The sequence below is a fragment of the Agelaius phoeniceus genome, chromosome 2 (assembly GCF_051311805.1).
Source record: "Agelaius phoeniceus isolate bAgePho1 chromosome 2, bAgePho1.hap1, whole genome shotgun sequence".
Lineage (NCBI taxonomy): Eukaryota > Metazoa > Chordata > Aves > Passeriformes > Icteridae > Agelaius > Agelaius phoeniceus.
In genome coordinates this window covers 80,239,691-80,264,321 of record NC_135266.1, presented here as the reverse complement: position 1 = coordinate 80,264,321, position 24,631 = coordinate 80,239,691, and the positions used below count along the sequence as shown (strand labels likewise).

General features: G+C 43.1%; 1 protein-coding gene across 1 annotated transcript in view; it reads left to right on the top strand.

The window, feature by feature from the left end:
* The window catches only part of HEPHL1 (hephaestin like 1), a 32,562-nt gene extending 12,129 nt beyond the window's left edge, over positions 1-20,433 (top strand). Inside the window, exons 5-20 of the mRNA XM_054654928.2 lie at positions 532-786; positions 1,823-1,991; positions 2,670-2,806; positions 2,965-3,096; positions 5,608-5,819; positions 6,225-6,375; positions 7,460-7,672; positions 10,209-10,422; positions 11,990-12,129; positions 13,135-13,275; positions 16,338-16,444; positions 16,933-17,155; positions 17,898-18,037; positions 18,627-18,786; positions 20,073-20,153; positions 20,231-20,433. Coding sequence (XP_054510903.2) covers positions 532-786; positions 1,823-1,991; positions 2,670-2,806; positions 2,965-3,096; positions 5,608-5,819; positions 6,225-6,375; positions 7,460-7,672; positions 10,209-10,422; positions 11,990-12,129; positions 13,135-13,275; positions 16,338-16,444; positions 16,933-17,155; positions 17,898-18,037; positions 18,627-18,786; positions 20,073-20,153; positions 20,231-20,433 — 2,678 coding nt within the window. The remainder of the gene's footprint in view (positions 1-531; positions 787-1,822; positions 1,992-2,669; positions 2,807-2,964; positions 3,097-5,607; positions 5,820-6,224; positions 6,376-7,459; positions 7,673-10,208; positions 10,423-11,989; positions 12,130-13,134; positions 13,276-16,337; positions 16,445-16,932; positions 17,156-17,897; positions 18,038-18,626; positions 18,787-20,072; positions 20,154-20,230) is intronic.
* The last annotated feature ends 4,198 nt before the right edge of the window (positions 20,434-24,631 follow it).

Below are 24,631 nucleotides of genomic sequence, written 5' to 3'. Positions count from 1 at the left end.
TGCCCTGCAGAGATATACTGGCCAATGGTACTTTGTGTTATTTGGACATTTGGTATAAGAAGTTGATTCCAGATATTTCTGTATATTTTGTTTGTTCCAGGGAGCCTAGGAAATAAAATATTTTGCAAAATATGAGTCTCATTCTCCTAGTGTCCTGATATATTATCAGATGTAGAAGCTAAGGAAGACAGAGCTCACTTCGCTGATTTGGCTGATAAAATTTTCAAATCTAAATTGCTTGTGCCTGGCATATAATGGTATATTTATGACGTAGGACAAGAGGAAATAGATTTCAGCCATGCTAAATAGCTGCAGAACAAGTTAACTTCATTATCAGGCCTTTTTGGTGACGACTTGGCCTTTGCAACATCTTGATATTAACCAGGATGTTTTTCACAGACACAGACAGAGAATTTGGGACATTTGATCATACAGAGCAGTAAGACAGATGTTCAAAATGCTACTCCTTAGGAATGGGACCAGAGTCACTTTTCTTTCACTTCTCATAAAGTCTCATGCTTTTGTTTTCAGCAATTAACGGTTATATATATGGCAATCTCCCCGGCTTGGAGATGTGTGCTGACACTTCCATGTCCTGGCACTTGTTTGGCATGGGGGCCGAGATAGACATCCATGCTGCTTACTTCTACGGGCACACGTTCACCAGCAGAGACCAGAGGGCGGACGTGATCGGTCTCTTCCCAGCGACATTCATCACGGCAGAGATGACCCCTGGCAGCCCCGGGAGGTGGCTGATAACCTGCCAGGTCAATGAGCACCTACGAGGTACGCTGCCAGAGACCTCCCTCATCAGCCTCTGCTTTGCTTGGAAGGGAAAACTGGGAGATGTTTCCAGGGGGAGCAGGATTTGGCGCTTTTTTTGTGTAACTTTGGAGAAATTTGCAACAGTTTTGCCAGATAAACATCACCATCATGAGTTTAGTCACCAGAAATGATACATGTTGGGTCAAATCTTCAGCTAGTATGAATGACTTGGCTGTGTAACCCATGTGAGGAAGACTTGCTAGACCCAGCACTGTCCCCATGATTCCTAGGTAAACCCGAGATTTTGATGAGCAATGAGAGGAGTTTTCAATACTCATTTTTCAACATAGTTTTTTTGTTGTAGATAAGTACGTACACATTAAAAAAAAAAATCATGCCAGCTGAACACTTCGTAGCTTTTTGCTTTATGGAAATCAGGCAAAACTTAGCAGTGTTCTCAGAAACCATTATGTGAAGGGATTTGATGGTGATGTTGTGATATTTGTGTGGTGCAAGACCCCAAAAGTGTGTATCATAGACTAGGTGTCATGGCAGCAGGCAATGTGTAATTATCACAGCAGAGACGAGTTGGGAGAATTTTTACGCATTCATTCCAGTGGGCTTGGCATCAGGCAAAACAGACTCAATTCTGGCAAGCAACGAATACCTTCAGCAGAAATAACCAGTCTGTATTTCAGTGGAAGTCAGGGGGGGATGATGCTATTTGGCAGATATCTGGAGGCACTCTGTCCTCCAAAATCATTCTATCATCATGATGGAGATTAAGAAATTGAGTAAATAAGTCCACTAAAGAGTGTCATTGATGCCTATGGGTTCCACCTATTGCATAAAGTGTACCAACTTGCAAAGGAAGGGTATGGGTATCTGGCCTGTTTTAAGCAGAGAATGTATTTTGAAATAGAAGTTTACTGTAGTAATTGCTTCCAATCCATGTAGCTCCCAGAGAGTTTTGAATTTACATTTGTAAATGTAAATCCATGAGATTGCTGACTCTGCAGGTGGTCAGGGACTGTCTCCAGACTCTTTCTTCTCCCAGGTGGCATGGAGGCACTATATGATGTTCAGATCTGCCAGAAAAACCTGTCTCACTCCTCACCAATCAGTCATAAGAGAAGATATTACATTGCTGCTGAAGAAGTGCTCTGGAATTACGGGCCTGACGGTTATGATAAATTCACTGGGCAGGGTTTGAACGCCACTGGCAGGTAAGATTTCTTGTCAACTCCCATTGTGCTTTAATTTCAGGAGTCTGTGTGCCACTGCCCCAGTGATTCACATGGGCTAGGTCCTGCACTGTCATTGGTTTTAATTGAAAGGGGCAGGGAGGAATGGATTTAAACAGCCTTGTCAGGAAGCTGGATGCATAACTGTGATGCTTCAAGGTGCCTTCTGGAAGCACTTAGCTTACTCCATTAAATCCATGGGGAAAGTGAGGCACGCCAAGTTGAACACAGTTAATGACCCTTCATCAAGACTCTTCAGGCAGCTTTCACACTTAAAATCAGTGCAGTTCAGAGGTGCCACAGTGGCAGAATTTTCCCCCCTGATATGACTGATGGAGACAAATTGCATTCTTGTGTCTCCCAGAAAAGCCAACAATGATTAGACACACATTGTGCACAGTTCTTGCCTACGGTAAGTTGATATATATGTCTTCCTAAGTAAATCAGGGTTAAACATAAAAGTCTAATGTACAATCAATGCTCATTTGTTGGCTAATTCAAACCAGTAATACCTTTCTTTGTGTGCTAGAAAAGTGTATGCAGATTAGTAACTTGGGGGGGGTCATTTCTCCTATGTCTGGAGTAATAATTTTATCTGAAATGAAGGGTAACTGCTTGAACTTTCAATTATTTAACCTGTCTGATTTGCTAATTCCACAGTGAATCTGCAACATATTTCACACAAGGGACTGACAGAATAGGAGGGCAGTACTGGAAAGTTCACTATGTGGGATATACTGATGCAACGTTCAGTAAGAAGACTTGGTCAGAGGACATGAAGCACCTGGGAATACTTGGTACAGTGAATATTTTCCCCTCCTGTCATTACATCAGGTTTGAATGTAGAACCATCTGGACTGAGAGGGGAATTAAGTGCAAGCAGCTCTCTCTTCTTTTGGTGGAAATATGCTGGAGAGCAGTCCTTCTAATACCTTCCCTCACTCTGTTTTTTAAGGCCCTGTTATAAAAGCTGAGGTGGGAGATACAGTGCTGGTAACTTTTGCCAACAAAGCCAGAAGAAGCTATAGCATTATGGCCCATGGTGTAAGCTTCAGCAAGCTGTCAGAAGGTGCTCCCTACTTAGATGGTAAGTTTTGGCTGCACACTGGATCATCACCTCTAAAATACTTGAGCCCAAAAACCTGCTGCTGAGCTCTGCAGGTTTTCCCTTTTGTGTATGATAAGGCACAGAAAGGATGATTTGATTAGTTTGCATCTATCCCTCATGTCACAATCAATGGGACTCCGCAGTCTGCAAATGTGATGGTTCTTCTCCTTGGATATGTGCCATATGATATATCTAAAACTAGCTGAGGCCTATGTTGAACAAAAGTCACAAGCACAATCCAATTTCTATTAGTTCTAATCTAATATTTCCATTGAATCTCCATTTCAAGGAGTGAATTTCCTCTGGACACGCTCCAGAAATTTTGACTCTCAGGATCTGGCTTGATGGCCCTGCTGAGTGTTTTGCTATAGCTAACCACATGGGTGTCAGCTGCATCACTCCCAGTTCTCTAATCCAGCCTGGCCATTGCCCTTGCTTTACTGTCAGGATAGTCAGTTTAAAAGGCAACTTTTATCTGATTTCCCTGGACCATATCACAAAGCAGTGATAATCCTTATTAATTTTCATAAATACATAAATGCTGAAATTGTGTGTTGATGAAATTCTTCCTCTCATTTTGTGCAAGGACAGGGTCTTATCGTCTAAGTTTAACTGTTGAATGTTAAATATCATGTTAATTGGTAGGCACCTTTTACAGTCAGTGACAAGAAGGCGCTCTGGAGATGTAATTCTGTCTCCACCAAACACAGAAGTCTAGAGTTTGAGTTAGGGACTAAGCTTGAGATGGCCCAGTTCAGGTGAGATGAATCCCATTCATAGCATCTACAGAGATAATGCTGTGGTCTCTGAAAAAGTGCATTTTCAGCCCTGAAAAGGAACATACTTTTCTTGTTGCCTAAATTGCTTTGTTTCCACTACAACACATCAAGAGAAACTCATGGGACATAATCCCTCTTTTGAAAATTGTGCTGAGAGAGAATTAGGTCAACATGTAAAACGCATCATGCAATAAGATCAATGCAAAAGGCTTTATTAAATTGTTGTCTCTTGTTCCCGACCTTGTAACTCAACAAATTTGCCAGGAGGCAAAACATAAAAAAGCAACTGGCTTGAGTTCAGCCTTGAAGTTATCTGTACAGATCCTAATGCCACCCATGTAAGAGATAGTTCTCCAATGGAAGTGCAGCTTCCTGCTTGCAAAGCTGTTGTGATTTCATTTATCAGCCCCTGGTAGCAGTGCCCTTCAGCACTGCACACTTCAGTGTGTAGCAAAATCAACCCAAAACCTACAATTCATCAGCCAGGTAAGCTGGCACACCTCTGGGTCTTTAGAGAGATACCTGACTCCAGATTCATCAATAATCTGTCTGCTCCTTCTCTCCTTTTAACTCTTGTGCCATGAATTTCCATTACATCTATCTACAGGTGTATACATGCAGAAATCCTGTAGGTAAACATGCAGAGCCTGTAAGCTTATGCTGAGGGTAAATAATTTTTCAGAGGTTGTGCATTGTCTAAGTGCCGTTTACTCATGTGAAAATGCTGTAAATACAAATACTTACATGTAGAGATATCTGCAGATATATGGCGTTTTTCCAGTGCTCTCAGGAAATACCCTTGCAGGTTGCATTTGGCACTTGTCAGTCTCAGAGGGCTTTTGACTCCAAGTCAATGCTTGCCTCATTGAGGACTGTTGCAGGATGAATCCAGTAGTATTGGATACTGTGGAAGCTGTAGTCTGTTTTCTATTGCAGTTTGCAGCAAATAGCCGGGCTCAGATGCAATACTGCTATTTTCACTTGTGTCTAAGTTTCTAAGATTTTCTTGGAGTACTAGACACTGAGTGTGCTGAGAAAATATAGATAATGGGTGCTTAAGTGTCAAAGACAATCTAAATCCACCCTTTGCATAGCAGCAGACAATGGCCCAAATCCTTTAAAAGTAGCCTCCAACAAAGAACAATATCATCCACTCTGGAGATGCTGACAAAGGCTCCTGTGCATTGCTATAAAATCAAAAAGAAACAATTACCAGGATCAGATTTGTTTTGAATTTCTAAAGAGCCACAGCTCCAGCTCCACTCACTAATGTAATTGATTTGTTGGTGCTTAATGAAAAGCAGAGACTGAGTTTGTGCCACAGATGAATTCCGTGCCACAGATGAATTCCATGTAAGGGCAGGTAAGTTACAAACATTAGAGGCATCCATTTAAGCACCAGGATGAGCTCTGCGTGTCTTGTCTGACTGAATATAATCCAGATAATCCAACGTAGCATCGGAAGGTGTCTGAGTGGAGCAGCTGAACATGTTCTGCAGGGAATTGGCTTGGTTGTCCCCATGGCACGGGCCTCGGGTGAGATGTTCCCATGGCACAGCTGCCCAAACTATGGGATGGTGCTCCAGCTGTGGTGGCAAGGGGGAGCTTCTCCACAGAAATCTGTAGCTATGCCCAACTTCCATCTAACTCTTGTAGTCAGGGAGACAAAGCCTTCCTGTAATCTTGGTGCATCTCAACTTTGTCTCTCCAGGCTACCTGAAGCCAGGAGCCCATGTCAAGCCAGGTGAAACCTTCACATACAAATGGAGGGTGCCTGAAAATGGCGGTCCAACAGAGAGTGACCCCCCGTGCCTGACCTACCTGTACTACTCAGCCACTGACGCTGTCAAAGACACCAACTCTGGCCTCGTGGGACCTTTGCTGGTCTGTCGGAAGAACGCCCTGAATCACGACGGGACACAGGTGCCCAACGGGAATGTCTGCTTGTTCCTAAGAGCAGGGTGGTGCACTGGGGCTCCCATACAGGCAGTTTGCCCAGGTCCCAGCTCTGTTTACAGAGATTAAACAAATGTTACTCCTCAGGGTAAAAGCTGATCTAAGGGGACGGTTAAGAAGACAAAATCACCATTCCCTAATTTCCTGTCTCTTCCCTAGCTTTTCTGTCTTTTGCATGCAAATAATAACTCTTTTCACACCCCGTAAAGGACACTCTATTCATCCTGCTGGCTGATGAAAAGGTGCCAATTCCTGTCTCTGTGCAGTCTTAGTAAGAAGGTGGCTTCAGGGAAAAGAAAGTTTTGTTATAAAAACCTATTCATTTTTATTGAATAGACTTTTTTTATGTCTTGTCTTCCTCCTTGTCTACAGAAAGGAATAGACAGAGAATTTTACCTCCTCTTTTCAATCTTTGATGAGAATGACAGCTGGTATCTGAACAAGAATATTGAATCATTTACTGGAGACCCAACAAAAGTGGATGAAAATGATGCTGATTTCATGGAATCCAACAAAATGCATGGTACAAAATATCTAATGTCTGCTAATGATATCTTTTATTCAATCATATTAGGAAGATGAGTGCAGGTTTTATCATGATTCATAGCTTTCTGCACTGCTCTGGAGAGTGAGCTGAAAAGCTGTCAGTCAGCTTATGGCCAGCTCCTGATGCCCTTGGAGTGCACATTGAAACTCCAGTCACAATGGCAATGAATGCATCTATCTACAAATACATCTGGAAAAAGGGAACAGAGCAGTGATTTTAGATACAATACTTAGTTCTGTAAAAAGGCACAATGCCAGAGACAGGTGCAGAAGAAGCCAATGTTCACTAGTATTTTAAATTTCACTGCTGGCCTTGGCACTGACTCATGCAGTAAAATCTACCTGCCCTGCTGGGCAATGACTACCTCTGGAAGAGGAGACACAAAGACTAGGGGAATGGCCAAAAATATTTTACAACATCATTTCTGGATGTAAGTATGTGACTTTAGCATGGATCTCCTCCAAGGTACCCCTGGGATGACAGACTTGAGCAAATCACATAACCTACCTTTGCTTTAGATATATATTTTTAGAGAACTCTGGGGCTTTCTGGGCCTGTCTATTTTATTCTTCTTCTATGAGATGGAACTAATCATACCGAAGTTTTGCTCTTTTATAGCATCTTTCACACATTGATCACAGAGAACAATTTGAGGATTAGGGAGTTTTGCCTTACCCTTGTAACTCAGACTCTTTATGGCCCTCTCCATAGCCTTAATGATGTGGTTATTCATTCTCCAGGCTGAAAGGAGGTACCAAATTTGTACACTTGAGTGGTGTCTGGGAGGTACGCTCAAAAGCTCAGAGGAGGAGTGCTACATCACAATAGCAGAGAGCTATTACAAGATTTTACAGGCTAAAACCAAAGAGGTAGAAGTTCTGAGTTTATAGGAATAGCACTTAGATGTTAATTTGGTGTCATCCAATCCTACTTTTTCTTCACAAAATGCCCCTTTAGTGACTTGCTGAGTCGTGAGTCTTTGGCCAGGTGGGTGGTAGGAGGTTCTGTAATGCATTCTTGTGGACCTGCTGCTAACCTTGACTTTTTCCTTCTCCTCCAGCTGTCAATGGCTACTTGTATGGCAATCTGCCAGGCCTGACCATGTGCAAGAATGACAAGGTCTCCTGGCACCTCATTGGGCTGGGCAGTCACTACGACATGCACGGGGTTCATTTCCAAGGAAACACCATCGACTTGAGAGGGACAACAAGGGATGGGCTGGCCTTGTTTCCTCATTTATCAGGGACAGCACTAATGCAGCCAGACCGTGTGGGTATGTTCATGAACTGATTTTGGTTGTGTGGCGCTTGCAGATACCAGTGAGCCAAAATAACAGACAGTGAGATGCTCTGCCCTGCACAGGGAGGCTGAAAGCGTGGAGAGAGACCCTGGCAACCTGTCATAGCTGAGAATTCAGGCTGGATTACTTTTCTGGGAAGGTGTATATATTCATGTACACCAAAAACAAGAGGCTTTAATGACTTAGGGATGGGTAGAGCAGCAGGCAGAGAGATAGCTAACAGGATGCTCATAGAATTTCATAATTCTCCAAACAGACTTTTTTAGAAAAGCAAGTTCACTGCCATGTGGATAGTCAGCACCACTTAAGGTATTTTAGGACTTCAACAAAGGCTTTTCAGTAATAGTCAGTCTTTAGGAGTTTCTTCAGAAGCTTATACATTAAAAGTACTTTTAAATCTCATGGGTAATCCAGTGATTCATACTTCAAACCAGGAGAGTGTGAGTTGTTTGCTGGAGACACCAAATAATCTTCATCATATAAAGTACAACATTACCTTGCTTTGCATTGATGCAACTCTGTTTAAATTAATAGAGTCATCAGGGTTGTATAAAGCTATGCCAAGGGCCATCCATGGCCAGGGCACCTGATAGAAATGTACATTGGAGTTGTGTATGTGCCAGGTTAGACCTCTGTTGCAGATGCTGTAAGACAACTGAAATTTTTCTAACACAAATCCTAAACATTTCCACCATCTGTCATGAAACTGCATTGTAGATCTCACACAAAAAAATTATTCTAAGAGATTATTATTTTTTGGCTAACCTTCTACCAGCAATAACAGAAATTGAATGAATTATCAGATCTTTACAATCATCAATGCTTGTGATTTTATTTTAATTACATATTATTTTATCTCTTTAATCACTATTGCCTCTGAGGTGCAAGAAATAGACTGAGATCTAGTCTGGACAGGGCTATGCTTCTAATTTTGATTCTATCACTGACTCACATACAAAGCAGCTGTGAAAGTGCTTTCCTCCTTCACACAGTGCTAGCAGGTGGAGCTGTACAGGACAACATCACAGTCAGCTTCTGCTTGAGTAAATGGGCAGGAGAGAAGGAGAGTATAATATTAAAATCTGCCCATGAACAAGCCAAAATATGCTCCCTTAATCACTACCATCTTTGACCACCAGAGCCACCAAAAAAAAGGGCCAATGGTGTCTTGGCCTTTCATGGAGGGAGTGCAAAGGGTCAGAAAGTTCCAGTTTATCTCAACTGTGCAAATAGATAAATGGTTATAAGCAGGCATTCCTGTATCATGGGACTGCATCTGTATTGCAGAGCCTTTCTTCAGCCTGACTACACCAGACAAACTGCAGGGGCTCTGTGGAGAGTCCCTTGCACTGAAGGATGGTAACGTGGCTCTGTGCTCAGGGACAAGGAACCAGCATCTCTGAAACACACCCCTTGTTTCTCCATGCCTTTACTGAGTTTTGCAATGAGTGCTTCCTCCTCCTCTTCCTGTGCTCCTCGTGGGCATGTCTGCAGCATGGGCTTGCTGGCAGTGAGGCTTGCTGGCAAGCTTATTCCTGCTGCCAGACATCTGAGTGCCTTTCAGAGTGTCCTTGGCCAAGCTGATCTAACTCAAATAGTTAGAAGTAATTTATGGTGATTTTTGAGCAAAGATGGAGCAGGCTGGTTTTTCCTATGGAGCAAAACAAGGTCAAGTCCCGCTGGGTCCTGCACTTGGTTCACAATAACCCCATGCACTGCCAAAGGCTGCAGACAAAGTGTCTGGGAAGCTTCTCAGCAGAAGAGGACCTGGAGATGCTGGACAACAGCAGCTGAACATGGCCCAGCTGGCCAAGAAGGCTGGTGGCATCCTGGCCTGGATCAGCAATGGTGTGGCCAGCAGGATGAGGGCAGGGATTGTTCCCCTGTACTCAGGTCTGGTGAGGTCACACCTCCAATCCTGTGTCCAGTTCTGGGCCCCTCACTACAAGAAGGACATTGAGGGACTGGAGCATGTCCAGAGAAGGGCAGCAGGGCTGGGGAAGGGTCTGGAGCACAAGTCTGGTGAGGAGTGGCTGAGGGAGTGTTTAGCCTGGAGAAAAGGAGGCTCAGAGGGGTTGTTCTCACTCTCTATAACTACCTGGGTGTTAGTCTCCTCTCCCAAGGGACCTCCTCTCACCAAGTGACAGGAAAAGAGGAAATAACCTCAGGTTGCATCAGGGAGTTTTAGTTCATTGGAGCAGGCTGCCCAGTAAGTGGTAGAGTCACAATCCCTGGATGAATTTAAAAGATTGTAGAGATGGCATTTAGGGACATGGTTTAGTGGTAGACTTGGCAGTGCTGGGTTAATGGCTGTCTTCATAATCTTGGAGGTCTTTTCCAGCCTAGAATATTCTATCATTCTATTTAAACATCCTCTTGCTTGACTTTCCACACAGCATTATACATTAGGATTATCTGAGGACAGATCAGAGATGTACATAGGACCTAATTTGCCAAGATGCTTGTTAGGTTTTTTAATTGCTTAAATGCCATGTGCTTTTCTTTCCAGGCACATTCAAAGTGGTTTGCAGGACTTTTGATCACTTTGTTGGTGGGATGAAGCATCTCTATGAGGTCAGCAGCTGCCGCAGCCCCAGCGGAGCCCAGCAGCAGCGTGGAGCCATGAGGGTCTATTACATTGCTGCAGAGGAGGTGGAGTGGGACTATGCCTCAAATAAGAGCTCAGCACCAAAGGTTTACAACATCAGCAGCTATGAGGAAAGGTACCCAACCCAAAAAACAGTTGTGGGCACACGACACACTCACAGTGGAGGGGAAACTTTGAAGCACCATTTCATGACACCAACCTTGTATTTTCAGGAGGAACTCTTCGCCAAAGATAATGAGAAAATGTATTTACAAAGTCACAGCCTCTCAGTCTAGACCAGTTCATAGGCACCAGTTTCAAATGCTTTCATTCAGACTGTCTTGTAATGCTGTTGAATTCAAGAAGGCCTCCAAGTTTGTGCTCCAGCCCTGGCTCAACCTTACAATGTTGCCCCCAACCCTCTTCTCTCCCTTACTCTCCCCAGCCTTGCCATCCCAGACTTCTGGTTTTCATAGAGGAGAAAGTCAGACACCTGTTCCAGATGTGAGCTCCTGTAGGCAATGCAAATGCATGATGGGGGTGCTGAGTCTGCTTTCCTGCACCATGGTAGCCCCTAGATCCCCTGAGAAGATCAGAACATAAGTAACCCTGCAACTGAATCACTCTACTGTGTGAGGAATAAAAAACTTGGGAAAAAAATACGCATTCCAGATCATATTAGACAGACTTGTCTCTGAGGACACTTTGGTGAAAGCAAAAAGGAACTTATGTCAAAAATAAACCTTAGCAAAGCATCTGTGAAAGTGCTCCTGGTACAGAGGAAGAGAAGTCTGTAAAAAAATACACCTGAGGAATCACAGGTGATGATGTCAGTTTAAAGAAAACATAAACTCCACTACTGTCAAAGGCTGCTGTTGCACAGCTCACTACACAGTGAGCAGTATCCCTGGGGCAGTTTTTTGGTTTTATTTAGTGTATTGTGAACCAGCCTTGCAACTCCCCTGCCAGGGGCACCCTGGAGATGAGCTGCCAGGAGGCAGCTGCTCCCAGAGAGGGTGAAGGCTCAGCTGCACAGCGGCTTGTGAGTGTCCTCTGCCGGCGAGTCAGCCCTCTGGGATCCCATGGGACCAGAAACACACTAGGGAAACCTGGAAAGCATCCTCTTCCCCTTGCAGAATGAAAATACATTTCTCCTTTTATCATCATGCTGGGAAAGCATCCAGCCTGTGCAGTACACAGCAGCAAGAGGGAAGGGTAAAGCAGCTCCCTCTTATCTCAGATGATGGATCGCATTAGTTTTCAAAGGTCAAGCTTTGTTTATCATCTTCCCGTGGCTAATAGCCAAGATAGCAAAAGTAGCCATCATGATAAGAGGATTCAGGTTTCCAGGGACAGGCAGTATCTGTTATTGCAGTGAACAATGCAGCTGGAGAGGGCAGCTGAAACCACTCTCATCTCACACTTTACCCCTACTCCAGCTCTGGTGAAGATTTGTGTTTTCAAAATTCTTGGAGAGTGCATCTTATCCTCAGCTTTACCTGTTTGAAGAGGGTGTGCATTCAGTAAGGATTATCACTCTTGCTATTTGCTATTCAAAACCTCTTGCATCTCTCAGGGCCTTCACATCCATCAGCACATTGGATCAAGCTGTATATTCTAATTGAATCTGTTGTGAATAGCACAACAGTTACTAGCTTTCAGCTATGTACACTTTAGTGCTTTTATTGCATTTTATTTTGCAGCTATGGGCATGTTTTTCTGGGCCAAGCAGAGGACCTGATTGGTTCAAAATACAAGAAGGTGGTTTACAGGGAGTACACAAGTGGCAACTTCACACAGCGCAGAGTGAGGACAGAAGAGGAGGAACACTTGGAAATCCTGGGCAAGTAGCTCTCATGTCTCACAGACCAAGCCTGTGCTCAGGGAGAGGATTGCTTTCCAAAAACTAAGATGTTTTCTAGCTTTATTAAGATGGAAAATATGGAACAGTGATGCCTATTCCAGGTGTCAGTTATTTTACATGCTATTTATATAACTGCTGAGTGTAAAGATCCTTTCCAAATTAAAGAATTAATTCTTGAATATGAATAAGGAGTATCCTAAGGAGTGCTATAATGGCAATTCTGGGATTCACTTTAGCTTCAGAGCTTGTAACATGGGGGAGACTCTTGTAAACAGATTAAGATAATATTAAGGAGAGGGATTTGTGTTTGCAATTGGCAAGACATAATTTTACCCATCGTAAAATAACCATCAGTTCAGGTTTTTTATGGGGTGAAAAGCAGGCAACAACTGGTCATAAAATAGTCATAGAATTTTAGAATATCATGAGTTGGAAGATCATCAATGTCCAACTCCTGGCCCTGCATGACTCACACCCTGTGCCTGATCGTGTTGTCCAAATGCTCCTTGAACTCTGTCAGGCTCGGTGCTGTGACCACTTCCCTGGGGAGCCTGTTCCAGTGCCTGACCATCCTCTGGGTGGAGAACCTTTTCCTAATACTCAAACTAAGCCTCTCCTGATACAGTTTCATACTCTTCCCTCAGGATAACCTTCTCTAGGAATATGTTTACAATTTCCTTTTCTGAAGGACAATAAAATTTTGAAAGATTCAAAAGCCATCCTCAGGAGTTTTCCTTAAAAAACAGCTGTTAAAAGACCTGTCTTCAGAGAGAACAATTCTCTTCATTGACTGAAAAAGGATTATTTGTACATACGGAGCTTTTAATCAGCTGAGATAAAACAATTTTGATGGCTTTCCTGGAAGAATAGAAAAGCCCAATGATTTTGATAGAGACCTTGGCTCTACTCCCAGGCCAAGCTATTGAAAGTTTGTTGAATTCAGAAAAGCAGCATTAAACACTGGCATCTCCTGTTTGAATTCAGGGCCACTACTCCACGCCGAGGTTGGTGACTCCATACTGATCGTATTTAAGAACAAAGCCAGCAGGCCTTACTCAGTAAGTGCACATGGTATAGAAGAGGTTGGTTGTGAAGAACAGCCTGAGACACCAATTACCCTCCCTGGTAAGGCTCCCTTTTTTTCTTTTTTCCCCCCTTATTTTCTTTGAGCTACAAAGGCTGTATATAAAAGCATTTTAGCACATTAATGATAATCTCTCTTTCAAACTTGCCCATATCTATATGTTCTCCCGGGCACAATATGCTCAATGCTTATTCAGCTACAGTTCTGGGTTTCTAGACATGTAGGTTCTTGACCAAGTGAGCATGTTTGGGCAGAGAATAAGCCTTCAATCCTATCAGGGGTAGAAACAGGAATGTAAAACCACTAGACAACCTCCAAAAGAGAGAGAAGCAGGCCCATAATCATGGCAAGAGAAGTGTAAGCCAGTGCTGCATTTGGCTCCAAACTGACACTCTAACAATGTTTTAAAAACTTTCAAATTCAGAGGTAAGAATTGCAGATGTTAATATTAACTCTGCCTCTCTCAAGCTACAGAGAATTGGCATTGCATTCCGACTCCTGCATAAAATGGCAAACATAGCTGTCATGTGAATTAATAACCGTTGAAAAGTGTACCAAATACGCCTCAGTTTCTAGTGAGGAAAACAGTAGATAATAGTTTTTCATATAGAAAAATTCCTGTTTAATTCCTGTTTTATTCCTGTTTAACTTTTTGAACTTCAATTTTTTTATTGGGTTTATATTCTAAGTAGGAAATCAAACCCAGGCATAGCAGTCAATCCAAAATGTACCCACGTTTGCTTTCCAACACCCATGCAAATTTTTTTGGCAGTATTTGTGAACTCCAGTGTGAAACTAAATGTAAAGAAAATTTGATGTAATAAAGCTCTTTGCAAGCTGAAATTTCTTTCCTGTGAACAGCCGTGCTGGTAAAATACAAATACACAGAAAACTCATGTCCAAATGTGAGCCAGCATCTGCCTTGCTGCAGTTTGATGAATGTATACCTGAGGTTAATACATGGGGGAGGGGAAGGAAAAGGAACTGGTTTATATACAATTCCTTTGTTTTGTAATTTGCTCCATGATGATGTTGACACTGTTAGGCTGGCTTTTGAGATGTAACAACGGGAACACTACTGTCATGTCTCCTGTGTCCACATGGGAGCAGGCTTGGGATGAGTTAGATGAGGGAAGGTCTCTGTGTTTGAGAGTAAGCCAAAATCATTCTTCAACAGGATCTAAGGACTGACTCTTCCTTAGGAGTTTGGAAAGAGCAGTTGACATAGAAATGAAATCCCTGAAAATAAGAAAAATTTCTGGGCACCTCAGTCCCCACCAGCATCACCTAGAAATCCTCACTGTCTTTCTTCCTAGGCCAGGCTGGACTGCTCACCCCAAACTTGCCAAAGACTGTCTAATTCTACTAAATCCTAAATCAGTCATCAGAGAGATTTGCATCCTGACAAACTGTGCTCCTGAGAGCACTGCTGGGTCCTAAAGAACCTGTGGGGGGCATGGTAAATAGATGAAGAAAGCATATCCATAGCAACCTATGCTAGACCAGCTCTCATCTGCCACAGCTTTGTTCTCTCCCCGGCCATTCTTCCAATTACCCAGAAGGAAAAAAGGGAGAAAACATCAATTTTTCTCATGTTTATAGCTTTTTTCCAGGGGTTATGCCTTATTTGAACTTAAAGATCAGTCTTCAATGCCTTCTGAAGTGTGTCAGCTTTAAGTAGGGTGGAGATTTTTTCCATCTACAGCCTCCTAACATCCTGAGCTGAGGAGGAAAAAGTAAGGAAGGGGTGGAGGACCACGACCAGCCTCCCTTCTCAGATCACACCTTCTAAAAAGAGGTGATGACATGTAGGTTAGATACAGGTGGATGAGAAACATTTCCCTGGCCTCCATGTCTCCATGACATGGACTTAATGTCTCCATGACATGATGCTTATCCTGTAAGAGTAAATGATATTGCAATACTTACATGAGGCCCATCTCATACTGTACGAGAGTTGAAAGTCATCACTTTTTTGTTTTTGTAGTTGCTACTGTACAATTAAAACCCACTGTTGCATGATGCATGAACAGTGTAGTGGCTCAGTGACACAAAAGCTAGACTCAGTCATTTCCCAACCCTTTAAGCTTGAAAACTCTCCTTGCCTAGATGCCCACAGCCATTGGCAGCTGTTGGGCTGTATAGCTGTACTAAAACCATGGTTCTGTGATTTCCTGGTTTTAACCTGACTCATAGCATGTCCCATAATGCTCTTGGCTGTTGTCACCCTGAAAGACTTTTGGGACAGAGATTGCTTGGTTCAACATTTCTCCACCACTTAAAAGGGCAAGGTGTTGACCACATCTTGGTCTCCTACTCTTTCCTGAAGTACCAGCAAAAAAGCAAAGCAGGGAAACACAGCATAGGCATTTCATCTGAACACAGATGTTTGTGTTCGGTGCAAGAAATGATCCTCACCCAAACAGATCATTTTTTCATCCACTCATGATGATTTTTTTTAAATCAGAGGTCAGGGAATTTCTGCTCAGGGAGGATGTGGCAGAGATGATGACATTTGGGAAGAGATAGAGGTTCTCTGGTAATTGCTGTGGAGCAAGGTCTTATCTGGAAGATGAAAGACCCCCCCTGCTCCCCCCCTGACAGCAGGTTGGTACATATCCAGCTCTCCTATCCGGGCCCCCAGCTGACACACTTCTGCAGCACCCACTGCAAAATCCCAGTGGCAACTGCCACTTCTTTTTGCCCTTTTCAATTGAGAAGGTCCAAGAAACATTTTCTGGGCTTGGCTCCCAGTGCCTCATCTGATCTTAAGTATCAGCAGCCGAGATCATTGAATTCCTGCAGGTTTTGCCAAGGGCAAAGATGAAGAGTCCTGTCTGTAAACTTCCTTCTGTGGGATGTCACTTTTGTCAGAATCATTTGCAGATCTTTTCTGGAGCAATCTGCCTTCACTTACACCACTGGAACCTCACTGACCTCCTGGAAGGCAGAATCATATCCCTATCCCATTGCTGCATGCTTCCATAGGTAGTTTTGATGCAGACAGTTTTTTGATGAGGAGGGTAGGAGGTCTGAGTTAGATACCATTCAGAGACTCTAATACTTAGCTGCTCAAGGTAAAATTGTTCTCTCTCTTTTTCAGGGGAAATAAACACCTACAGGTGGAACGTCCCAGAACGATCCGGTCCTGGCAAAACAGATCCAAATTGTATCACTTGGGTTTATTATTCAACAGCAAATTTTGTTAAGGTAACCAAGAAATGGCCATTAAAGCTTGCATTGCTTTGGCTAACACGTCATGCCTTGTGTAATGTTTATGAAAGGATTCTGCTTCTCAGCTGGGAGAGGACCACAGGCTAGAGACACCCTTTACAGAGCTAGATGCTTTGAACTCTTTACCAACAGTTGCACATGCCTGGGTAATTTAAGCTACAGAAATCCCAAGGCATACACCACAGTAATATGATTTCCTCCTTAAAGAACAGTTGAAGAGATTTGGGGTAAACACAAAACATTGCACAAAATCACAGAATCACAGAACGAGTAAGGTTGAAAGGGACCACTGGATGTCATTGTTTTGGTAAATTAACAGAGAGGCACACAGAGAAAGAAGTTTTTAATTGGACTGATTTTTTCTCATCTGATAGGAAAAAGCAATTTAATCTTCAATTAATCTGTATCTATTTCATAACTAGATGAATTGAAAATCTCTAATGCATATATTTATTTTATTTCAGGACACGTACAGTGGTCTGATTGGGCCTCTTGTAGTTTGCAGAAAAGGAACTTTAGATGAAAGAGGTCTGAGGAAAGATATTGATCGTGAATTTACTCTTCTGTTTATGGTGTTCGATGAAAATGAATCCTGGTATTTGAAAGAAAATATTGAAAGATACCTTCATAAGAATCCTGATGATTTTAATTCCACTGAGAACTTTGAAGAAGGCAACAGCATGCATGGTATGTAGGGCTCAGCAGCAGCAGCCAAGAGGAAAGAGGTTTATTTTTCACAGCCCTTTTAGGGAGACATTGGACTCAGCCTGCAGTTACCCAGCCATGTGACAACTTCATAAACTGCAATGCTGGAAACAAAGAGATTTCACAAGGCCCAGCCAAGATATTTTTCTAACATGATAGTTTACTCTTATACTTTTGGGAAGAGGCTGCCCTGCCAGGATTCCCTTGTCATTTGTGAGCTGTGTTCCTCCAAGGCTTGTTTTTTAGGAGCATAGGGATGATATTTTAAAACTGTGGCTGTATTTGCAGCCAGTCCAGGAGCCAAGCTGAATAGACTGGATGGGGACACACACAGCCCTGGCAAAGCAAACTTTTCTTTCTACAGCTGGTACCCATTTTAGGCAACAATTCTATTCCCTCCTTTTCCATGTAGCTTCTCAGCATAAATCCAGTTTGCTCAGGAGTTCAATCTCAACCAGTAAAAAACCAGTCTGATGCTCTGTAAGACAGAAAAATGTTTGTTGATGTGTACTTACACAATTTGGAAAGTGAAACAAAAGCATGACTGTCTCCCTGCAGTGGCAGTGGTCGCTGGGGACAGCACATGTCCTGACCACACATGCCTGTCCCCTCTCTGCCTGAGCATTCCTTCTACCCTGAAAGTGCAAAGGGTGCCTGAAGTAGAGGTTATAATCACCCATACTCTGGCCAAATATTAATCATTCCTATTTTGTCATTCTTCCAGCAATCAATGGGAAGATTTACAACAGTCTCTTGGGTCTAACAATGAACGAAGGTGATAGGACAAACTGGTATTTGATAGGAATGGGCAATGAAGTGGATATCCACACAGTTCACTTCCATGCGCAGACCTTCATCTTCAAGGTTGGTAAAATAAATCAAAGTAAAACTTTTATAGTATTATGGGAAATTTATGAGAAAAACAAACAAACAAAAAAAAAATATCCATATTTCCAGCCTGGTTTTGTCACTTAGGCACAGAGCCCTGGGCTGGTGCTGAGGTGGGTGGGAGTTTTGCATTTGAAGGAAATACAAAATGAATGAGATACTTGCAAAGCTTCTATTACCCTAGTAGAGGACATGCTTAGGTGGGTTAAAATATATGATTACCCATAGGTGTGAGGGAAAATACAGGGAGGAAATTAGAGTTATGCTGGGTTAGAGTATGGTTTTATGCTGTGACAGTTTGCCACTGGCAGGACTACCTGAAAAATATTTCAAAGACATACCTTTGCTCAGCCAAAAGCTGGAGTCAACAGAAGGGGTCTGCTGTTGTATAATGGATTAAATGATGTGTCCACAGACCTCAGTTTCTCTGGACGATGCTCACTAGAAATGTACAAGAAGCATTTGATCTACCTTAAGGAGCTGGAATTCTGACTGGAATATTTCAGTGCCCATGGGGGAGTATTTGAGGCATGACTCTCACAATTCTGGTTTTGCTTTGCCACAGACAGATAAGGACCACAGAGGAGATGTATATGACCTTTTCCCTGGGACTTTCCAGACAGTTGAACTCGTAGCAGAAAACCCTGGGACGTGGCTTCTGCACTGCCACGTGGCCGATCACATCCATGCTGGCATGGAGACAACCTACACCATCAATAAATCAGGTGCAGTATCAGAAACATCCCAGGACTCAGAGGTGGTATTGCAGCACAATCAGATGGAAGGCAGGGACAAAAGGAAGAGAGGTCACCTGTGCACTGGTGGGAAGCACCTGCACTGCCATGGCCAGTTAGCAGTGATAAGAGACAGGACAAACACCCCGAGTGACATGGCAATCTTTGGTGAACTTTGCTTGAAATCAGTTGGTGTTTCACAAGTGCTCCTCTGAGACAGTGGCAGCCTAGGGACCATTTGTCCTTTAAAGGTGGCACAGAAAACATCTGCAAAGCTGTTGTTCAGCCTTTTTGCCTCACTGTACAGAGCCTTCAGTCTGGCATGGTGCTTGTTCCTCCCTGTGAGCCCTGTAGATGACTTGTAGAGCTCTTTGGGCTCCTCCCTGCACAGGCAGACATCAGCTGGGATAAAAGGAGCTCCAGAAAATGGTTGTTCAACTTGTCCAAGAAATAGGTGATCTCTTGACTAAGAAAAGTTGGCAAGCTTTTTGAGTGGTGCTTGTCTCTTGCAACACATGTGAGTGAAGCTGAAAGTGTTTTTTGAGCATCTCCACATCACATTACTTCACTAAACATCAGGATCCAGTATCTAGGTCCTCACTGAGCTGGCTATACTCCTCTACAAGAGTTAAAACAGTGCCAGTAGGCACACCTCATACCTATAACCCTGTAGCAGCATGATGACAAATGTAGATGCCAAATATAGCCAAAATACTCCTTCCTTGGATATCATGAATTTATTTGACTACACATATTCATGTGGGCTGCGAGATTTCAAATGGACAAGCAAATGCAGAACTGAATCACGGAATGGTTTGGGTTGGAAGGGACCTTAAAGATCATCTTGTTCCAACCCCCCTGCCATGGACAGGGACACCTTGCTCTAGACCAGGTTCTTCAAGGCCCCATCCAGCCTGGCCTTGCACACTTCCAGGAATGGGGCATCCACACCTTCTCTGGGAAACCTGTGCCAGTGCCTCACCACCCTCATAAAAAATGTGTTCCTTATATCCCACCTAAATCTACCCTCTCTCAGTTTAAAAGTTACCCCTTGTCCCATCACTACAGTAAGTGGTGGAGTAACAGAGATGCCTACAGAGAAGGGGAATGTTGCCCATGGAGCTGCCCAGAGGAACAGTTGTGATGATCTAATCACAATTTCTGTTCAGATCAACAAGGTAGAAATAATGAAATAATTTTTCAAAAGAGAAAAAAGTAATATTTATTAAGGTTTCCAACTTAACTATGCTTTTTTTCACACTGAGAAGGGCAACGAGAGTGGGAAGTTCCTTCAGAAGGAGGACACACAACTGGAACATACAATAAAACTACTGCAACAAATGAAACCACTACAAAGGGTAAAGATTTTTTAAAATGCCATTTAAAACTCTTCAGATTCATGTGCAGATTTCTCATTACAACTCTCTTTTAACAGATTATGACAACAAAGTGGGCAATTTTTTCAGCAAAACTTTGAGTCCTGGAGAAGCCAGCCTGATACTCGCAGCTTTTGTTTGCATTGGACTTGTTCTACTGTCAACAGCATTAATCTTCTTCTGCTTCATCACCCACCAAGGAAATAGAATCCATTACACAGCTCTGGATGATAAAAGTGCACTTCTGGCAGATTCCCTGTAAATCCCCACTTTTAATATCATTCACAGGGACTCACTGGATTTCACAACATAGAACCATAAAACCATTAAGTTTGGAGAACACCTCTAAGATCACTGAGTCCAACCATTAACCTAACACTGCCAGGCAACATGCTGCTAATAAAACTGGAGCAAGGCATATGCTGACAGTCCTACCCCATGGCCAGTGTTCACAAGAGTGAACACGAGCTGTAGAGCTCAGCTCCAAGAGCCAGGTACCACCCATCACCATTTCCACTCCTCTGGAGTTCAGATGAGCTCTGTCCAAGATCCAATCTGGCAGCTGAGCAGAGCAGCACACCTCTTGGCATCCACTGGGTTTTCACAGGAGTGAGGAGCAGGCAGAATGGCATCCATGTGCTCTGTGCAGAAACTTGGGGTTCACACTAGAAAATAAACACCACCAGGGACTGGCTTGAGTTGTCATCCTCTGAAAGAGCAGGTGCAAATCTCCCAGTCCCTGCAGTTTCCCAAAGTCTGGCTCAATGAAATCACCACCATTCAAGTGATTGTCTTTTTTTTTTTTTTTTTTTTCCTTTTTAAATGAGGAAACTTTGCACCGGGGACAGATTTTTGAAGACCTACAAATAAATTTTAGCACGTGATGGGTTCAGCAGTGCCCCTGCTGTTAGTTTCTAACAGCTTTTATTTATCTCTAAAAATCTAGCTCTGAACAACCTCCAAGAGATTGACTTTGTAAATGCTGCTTGTTATGGTCCTGATTCTGTACCTCTTCTTTGCACTGAGCAACACCTCTCTCCCAACCTGTAATGAAGCCATCAGGAGGATGATCTTTGTGCTCTGCGAGGCAGACAGACAGAATCAGGACATGTTTAGTGATACTTGAATGTTTACAGCTAATTTTTTGTTAGGTTGTGTTTATTCTTGCCTGCTCATGCCTGCTATAGCTCTAGCAGAGGAATTCCAGGACAAAAACCTTTGTAAAACTGTTTACACAAATTTGATTTTGAATGTAAATTCAAGTTGCTAGTTTGTTTTTTTAAATTTTATTTTTTCCACTCCTGTACTTTAAAGTATGTTCAAAGGTAGGAAATTTTACTGTGCAACACTCTTACTGTAGCTTAAATGTGTCCTTCATTGGTGTCCAGTCAAACAATATGTTGAAGGTTCTTGGATGTTTCTCAGTAATTTCTTTGTTTTCCTCAGTCATTTGAAAGCACACAAATGAAGTAGAAATGCAGGACTGAGCCCTTATAGATTTTACATCATAACAATAAACAACTCAAAACCTCCAATTTGAGCTGGCAAATACAGATATTTTCATCTTCCTGTCCTGTAAACTTTAAAATTGGGGTCTCCTGTTCTGTGCAAAAATACTGTCCATGCAGAACTTTAGCTCTCTGTGTACATATAAAATTAAAGCCTATCACTCAAAATGCACTATTACAAAAGGAAATTATTTGGTATTTCACTTCTAGGGTAGCTAATGCACCTGCTGTTTTAGAAACAGAGTCATAAGTATGTTTTGACTGTAGAAACTAGTTTGCCAAAGTGATTTCATTGATAATAAAAACCCCCAGCTATTTGTATGAACCTTCTGGCCCAGTTCATTTCCTCTGTCCTGCTCCTCAGCTGGACAGTGGCTGTGAAACCAAAACAAAGGCTCCAAAGGGTCCCAGGACATCACTGCTGCTGGACCAGGGGACACAGCCTGCCAAGGGGATCATGAAACAACAAAAAAAGTGTAAAGCAGCAAGTGTACCATTTCCTGCCAGGTGCAGGCAGCCCTGTGCCAGCTGTGCCCTGACACCTGTGTTGAAGGACAGCATCTGTGCTGGGCTGAAGCACTGGCAGGAACAGAGTTAAGCAACAAAATGAACAGAACATCAAGTCACCAAGGCAGGGATGTTTTCCATGGAATGCTACAGGCCCTCAAGTATGAAAAACCTGGATTATAAAGTGGGGTAGCAGCTGGGAACTGTCCTAAATCCAAAAACTTGAAAGGTGACAAATACAAGGTCAACCTTTAAAAACTTTCCAGAGGACTAAAAGCTCTGTCAGCCACACAATGGGAGCTAGTTGAAACTGTTCTAAAAACAAAAGCAGGAAAGTGTCCAAAGGAACAGAAGAGATCATTGAAGAGTTTATACTTTCTTTTTTTTCCCCCACAAAAAAATTGGGCATTAGGAAGGTTTTTGAAGGACTCAGTGCATAGGTAAGAAACGTGGATGAATATATCCTGCTTACATTTCCATAAGATCTTTGAGAAGGTCTTCTTAAAGCTTCTTAAGGAAATGAAATCACCATGGGATGAGGAGTCCATGGAGGTTAAATAACTGGTTAAAAGGCTGTGAAAAGTGGTCAGTTTTCATGTTGAAAGTCACTCATGGGGTGCTACATGACATTCTTGTCCTTGCTTTTCACTATTTTACTAAAGTGTTGTGAAAAAGAGTGGACAAGTTGAGTGACAATCTTAAGCACATGTAGCATGAAAAATCAGGGAAAAAAAGGACAAATTTTATTACTGATACATTTACAGTACTACATGTGGTAAAAACTAGTCCTACCCTTATGTGTATCATACTGTCTAAACATCTCTGAAATGGGATTTGATTTGTAATACTTTAATGACAACATTAGCTCCAATGTTGTTCAGTGGGCAGAAAGGCAATTAAATATTAGGAATCAGTACAAATTAAGAACAGAGCAAAACAGAAAACCACTTCGTCCCATTACATAAATGTCTGGGGCACCTGCATCTTGTACACAGCATGAGTCTAATCTCCTGGCCTCATCCAGCAAAGCAGCACAAGACCAGCACAAAAAGAATAAGAAAGGTAATCAGTATTGTAGAACAGTTTCCATATGAGGATTGATTTCCTTGGCTTATGGCTTGGAAAAAAATAGGAAGGACAATTGAAAGCAGATAGGATACCAGTTTTATAAAGGGGAATTTGAGTGGAGGAGGGAATATTTTGTCCTTTTTGTAGAAAGCAGTGAGCTGGGGGAGTATTACATGAAAGCACAGCACAGGAAGTGGCTCTGCATGGGGTGGACATGTCACTTCTGGGCTGAGGATACTCCAAGCTCACAGAGGTCCAGAAACCAACAGGAAATGTACAGAGGGGCAAACAAATAAAGGGTTTTTAAAGGTGAAGGCACCCCAGTGCCCAGTGCCTCCCCCAAAAAATTGACCTGAAAAGCAGTGATCAAACATTATGGGTGGGGAGAATGCCACAGTACATGGTGCTGGGTAGGTTGGGGGCTTGGAGCATCTGTCAGACTGTGTTGGGGCCATGAGTGCTGAGAGAGCTGGGGCTCACCAGCCTGGAGAAAGTGCCTCAGGGGCTCTCCACAGTGTGTGCAAACAGCTGATGGAGGAGTGGCATGGACAGAGTCAGGTTGTTCTTAGCAATGCCTGGTGAGATGACCTGAGCTGATGGGCACAAACTTGACACAAGGAGTCTCCATTCAAACACTGTACCTGCGTTGAGGCAACCACAGACATGAGTACAGACTGGGAGAACCCATGGAGAGCCCCTCTCATTGAGGGTTCTTGTGGATGAAAAGATGGACATGAACAAACTGTGCTGAGAATGCAGAAAACTAAGCTCATCATGGGCTGCCTCATCAGAAAGAGTGTGGCCAGCAGGACAGGTGAAGTGACTCTGTCCCTCTGCTTTGGTCTGTTGACACCCTGTGTGGAGTGCTGTGTCCAGCTCCAGGGCCCCAACACAAGAAAGACATGGACATGCTACAGCACATCCAGAGGAGGCCACAAAGATGCTCCGTGCAGGGGCTGGAGCAACTCTCCTAGAAGACAGACTGAGACAGTTCAGCCCAGAGAAGACAAGGCTCTAGACACACCTCACTGTGGCCTTCTAGGACCTAAGGGGGCTTATAAAAAAGAGGGAGATGACACTTTACAAGGACATGCAGTGATAGGAGAAAGAGGAATGGCTTTAAACTCAACGAGGGTGAGTTTAGAATAGATTTCATGAAGAAATTCTTTATTGTGAGGATGGGAGCACAGGTGGCACAGCTTGCCCAGAGAAGCTGTGGATGCTGCATCCCTGGTGGCGTTTAAGGCCGAGCAGGGCGTTCCTGCCCACAGCAGCGGGGCTGGAAATATATGATCTTTAAAGCCCCTTCAAAGCCCAGCCATTCTGCGGTTCCGTGTCCCCCAGGGCTCCTGGCACTACCGCAGTCCCTCTCCCGAC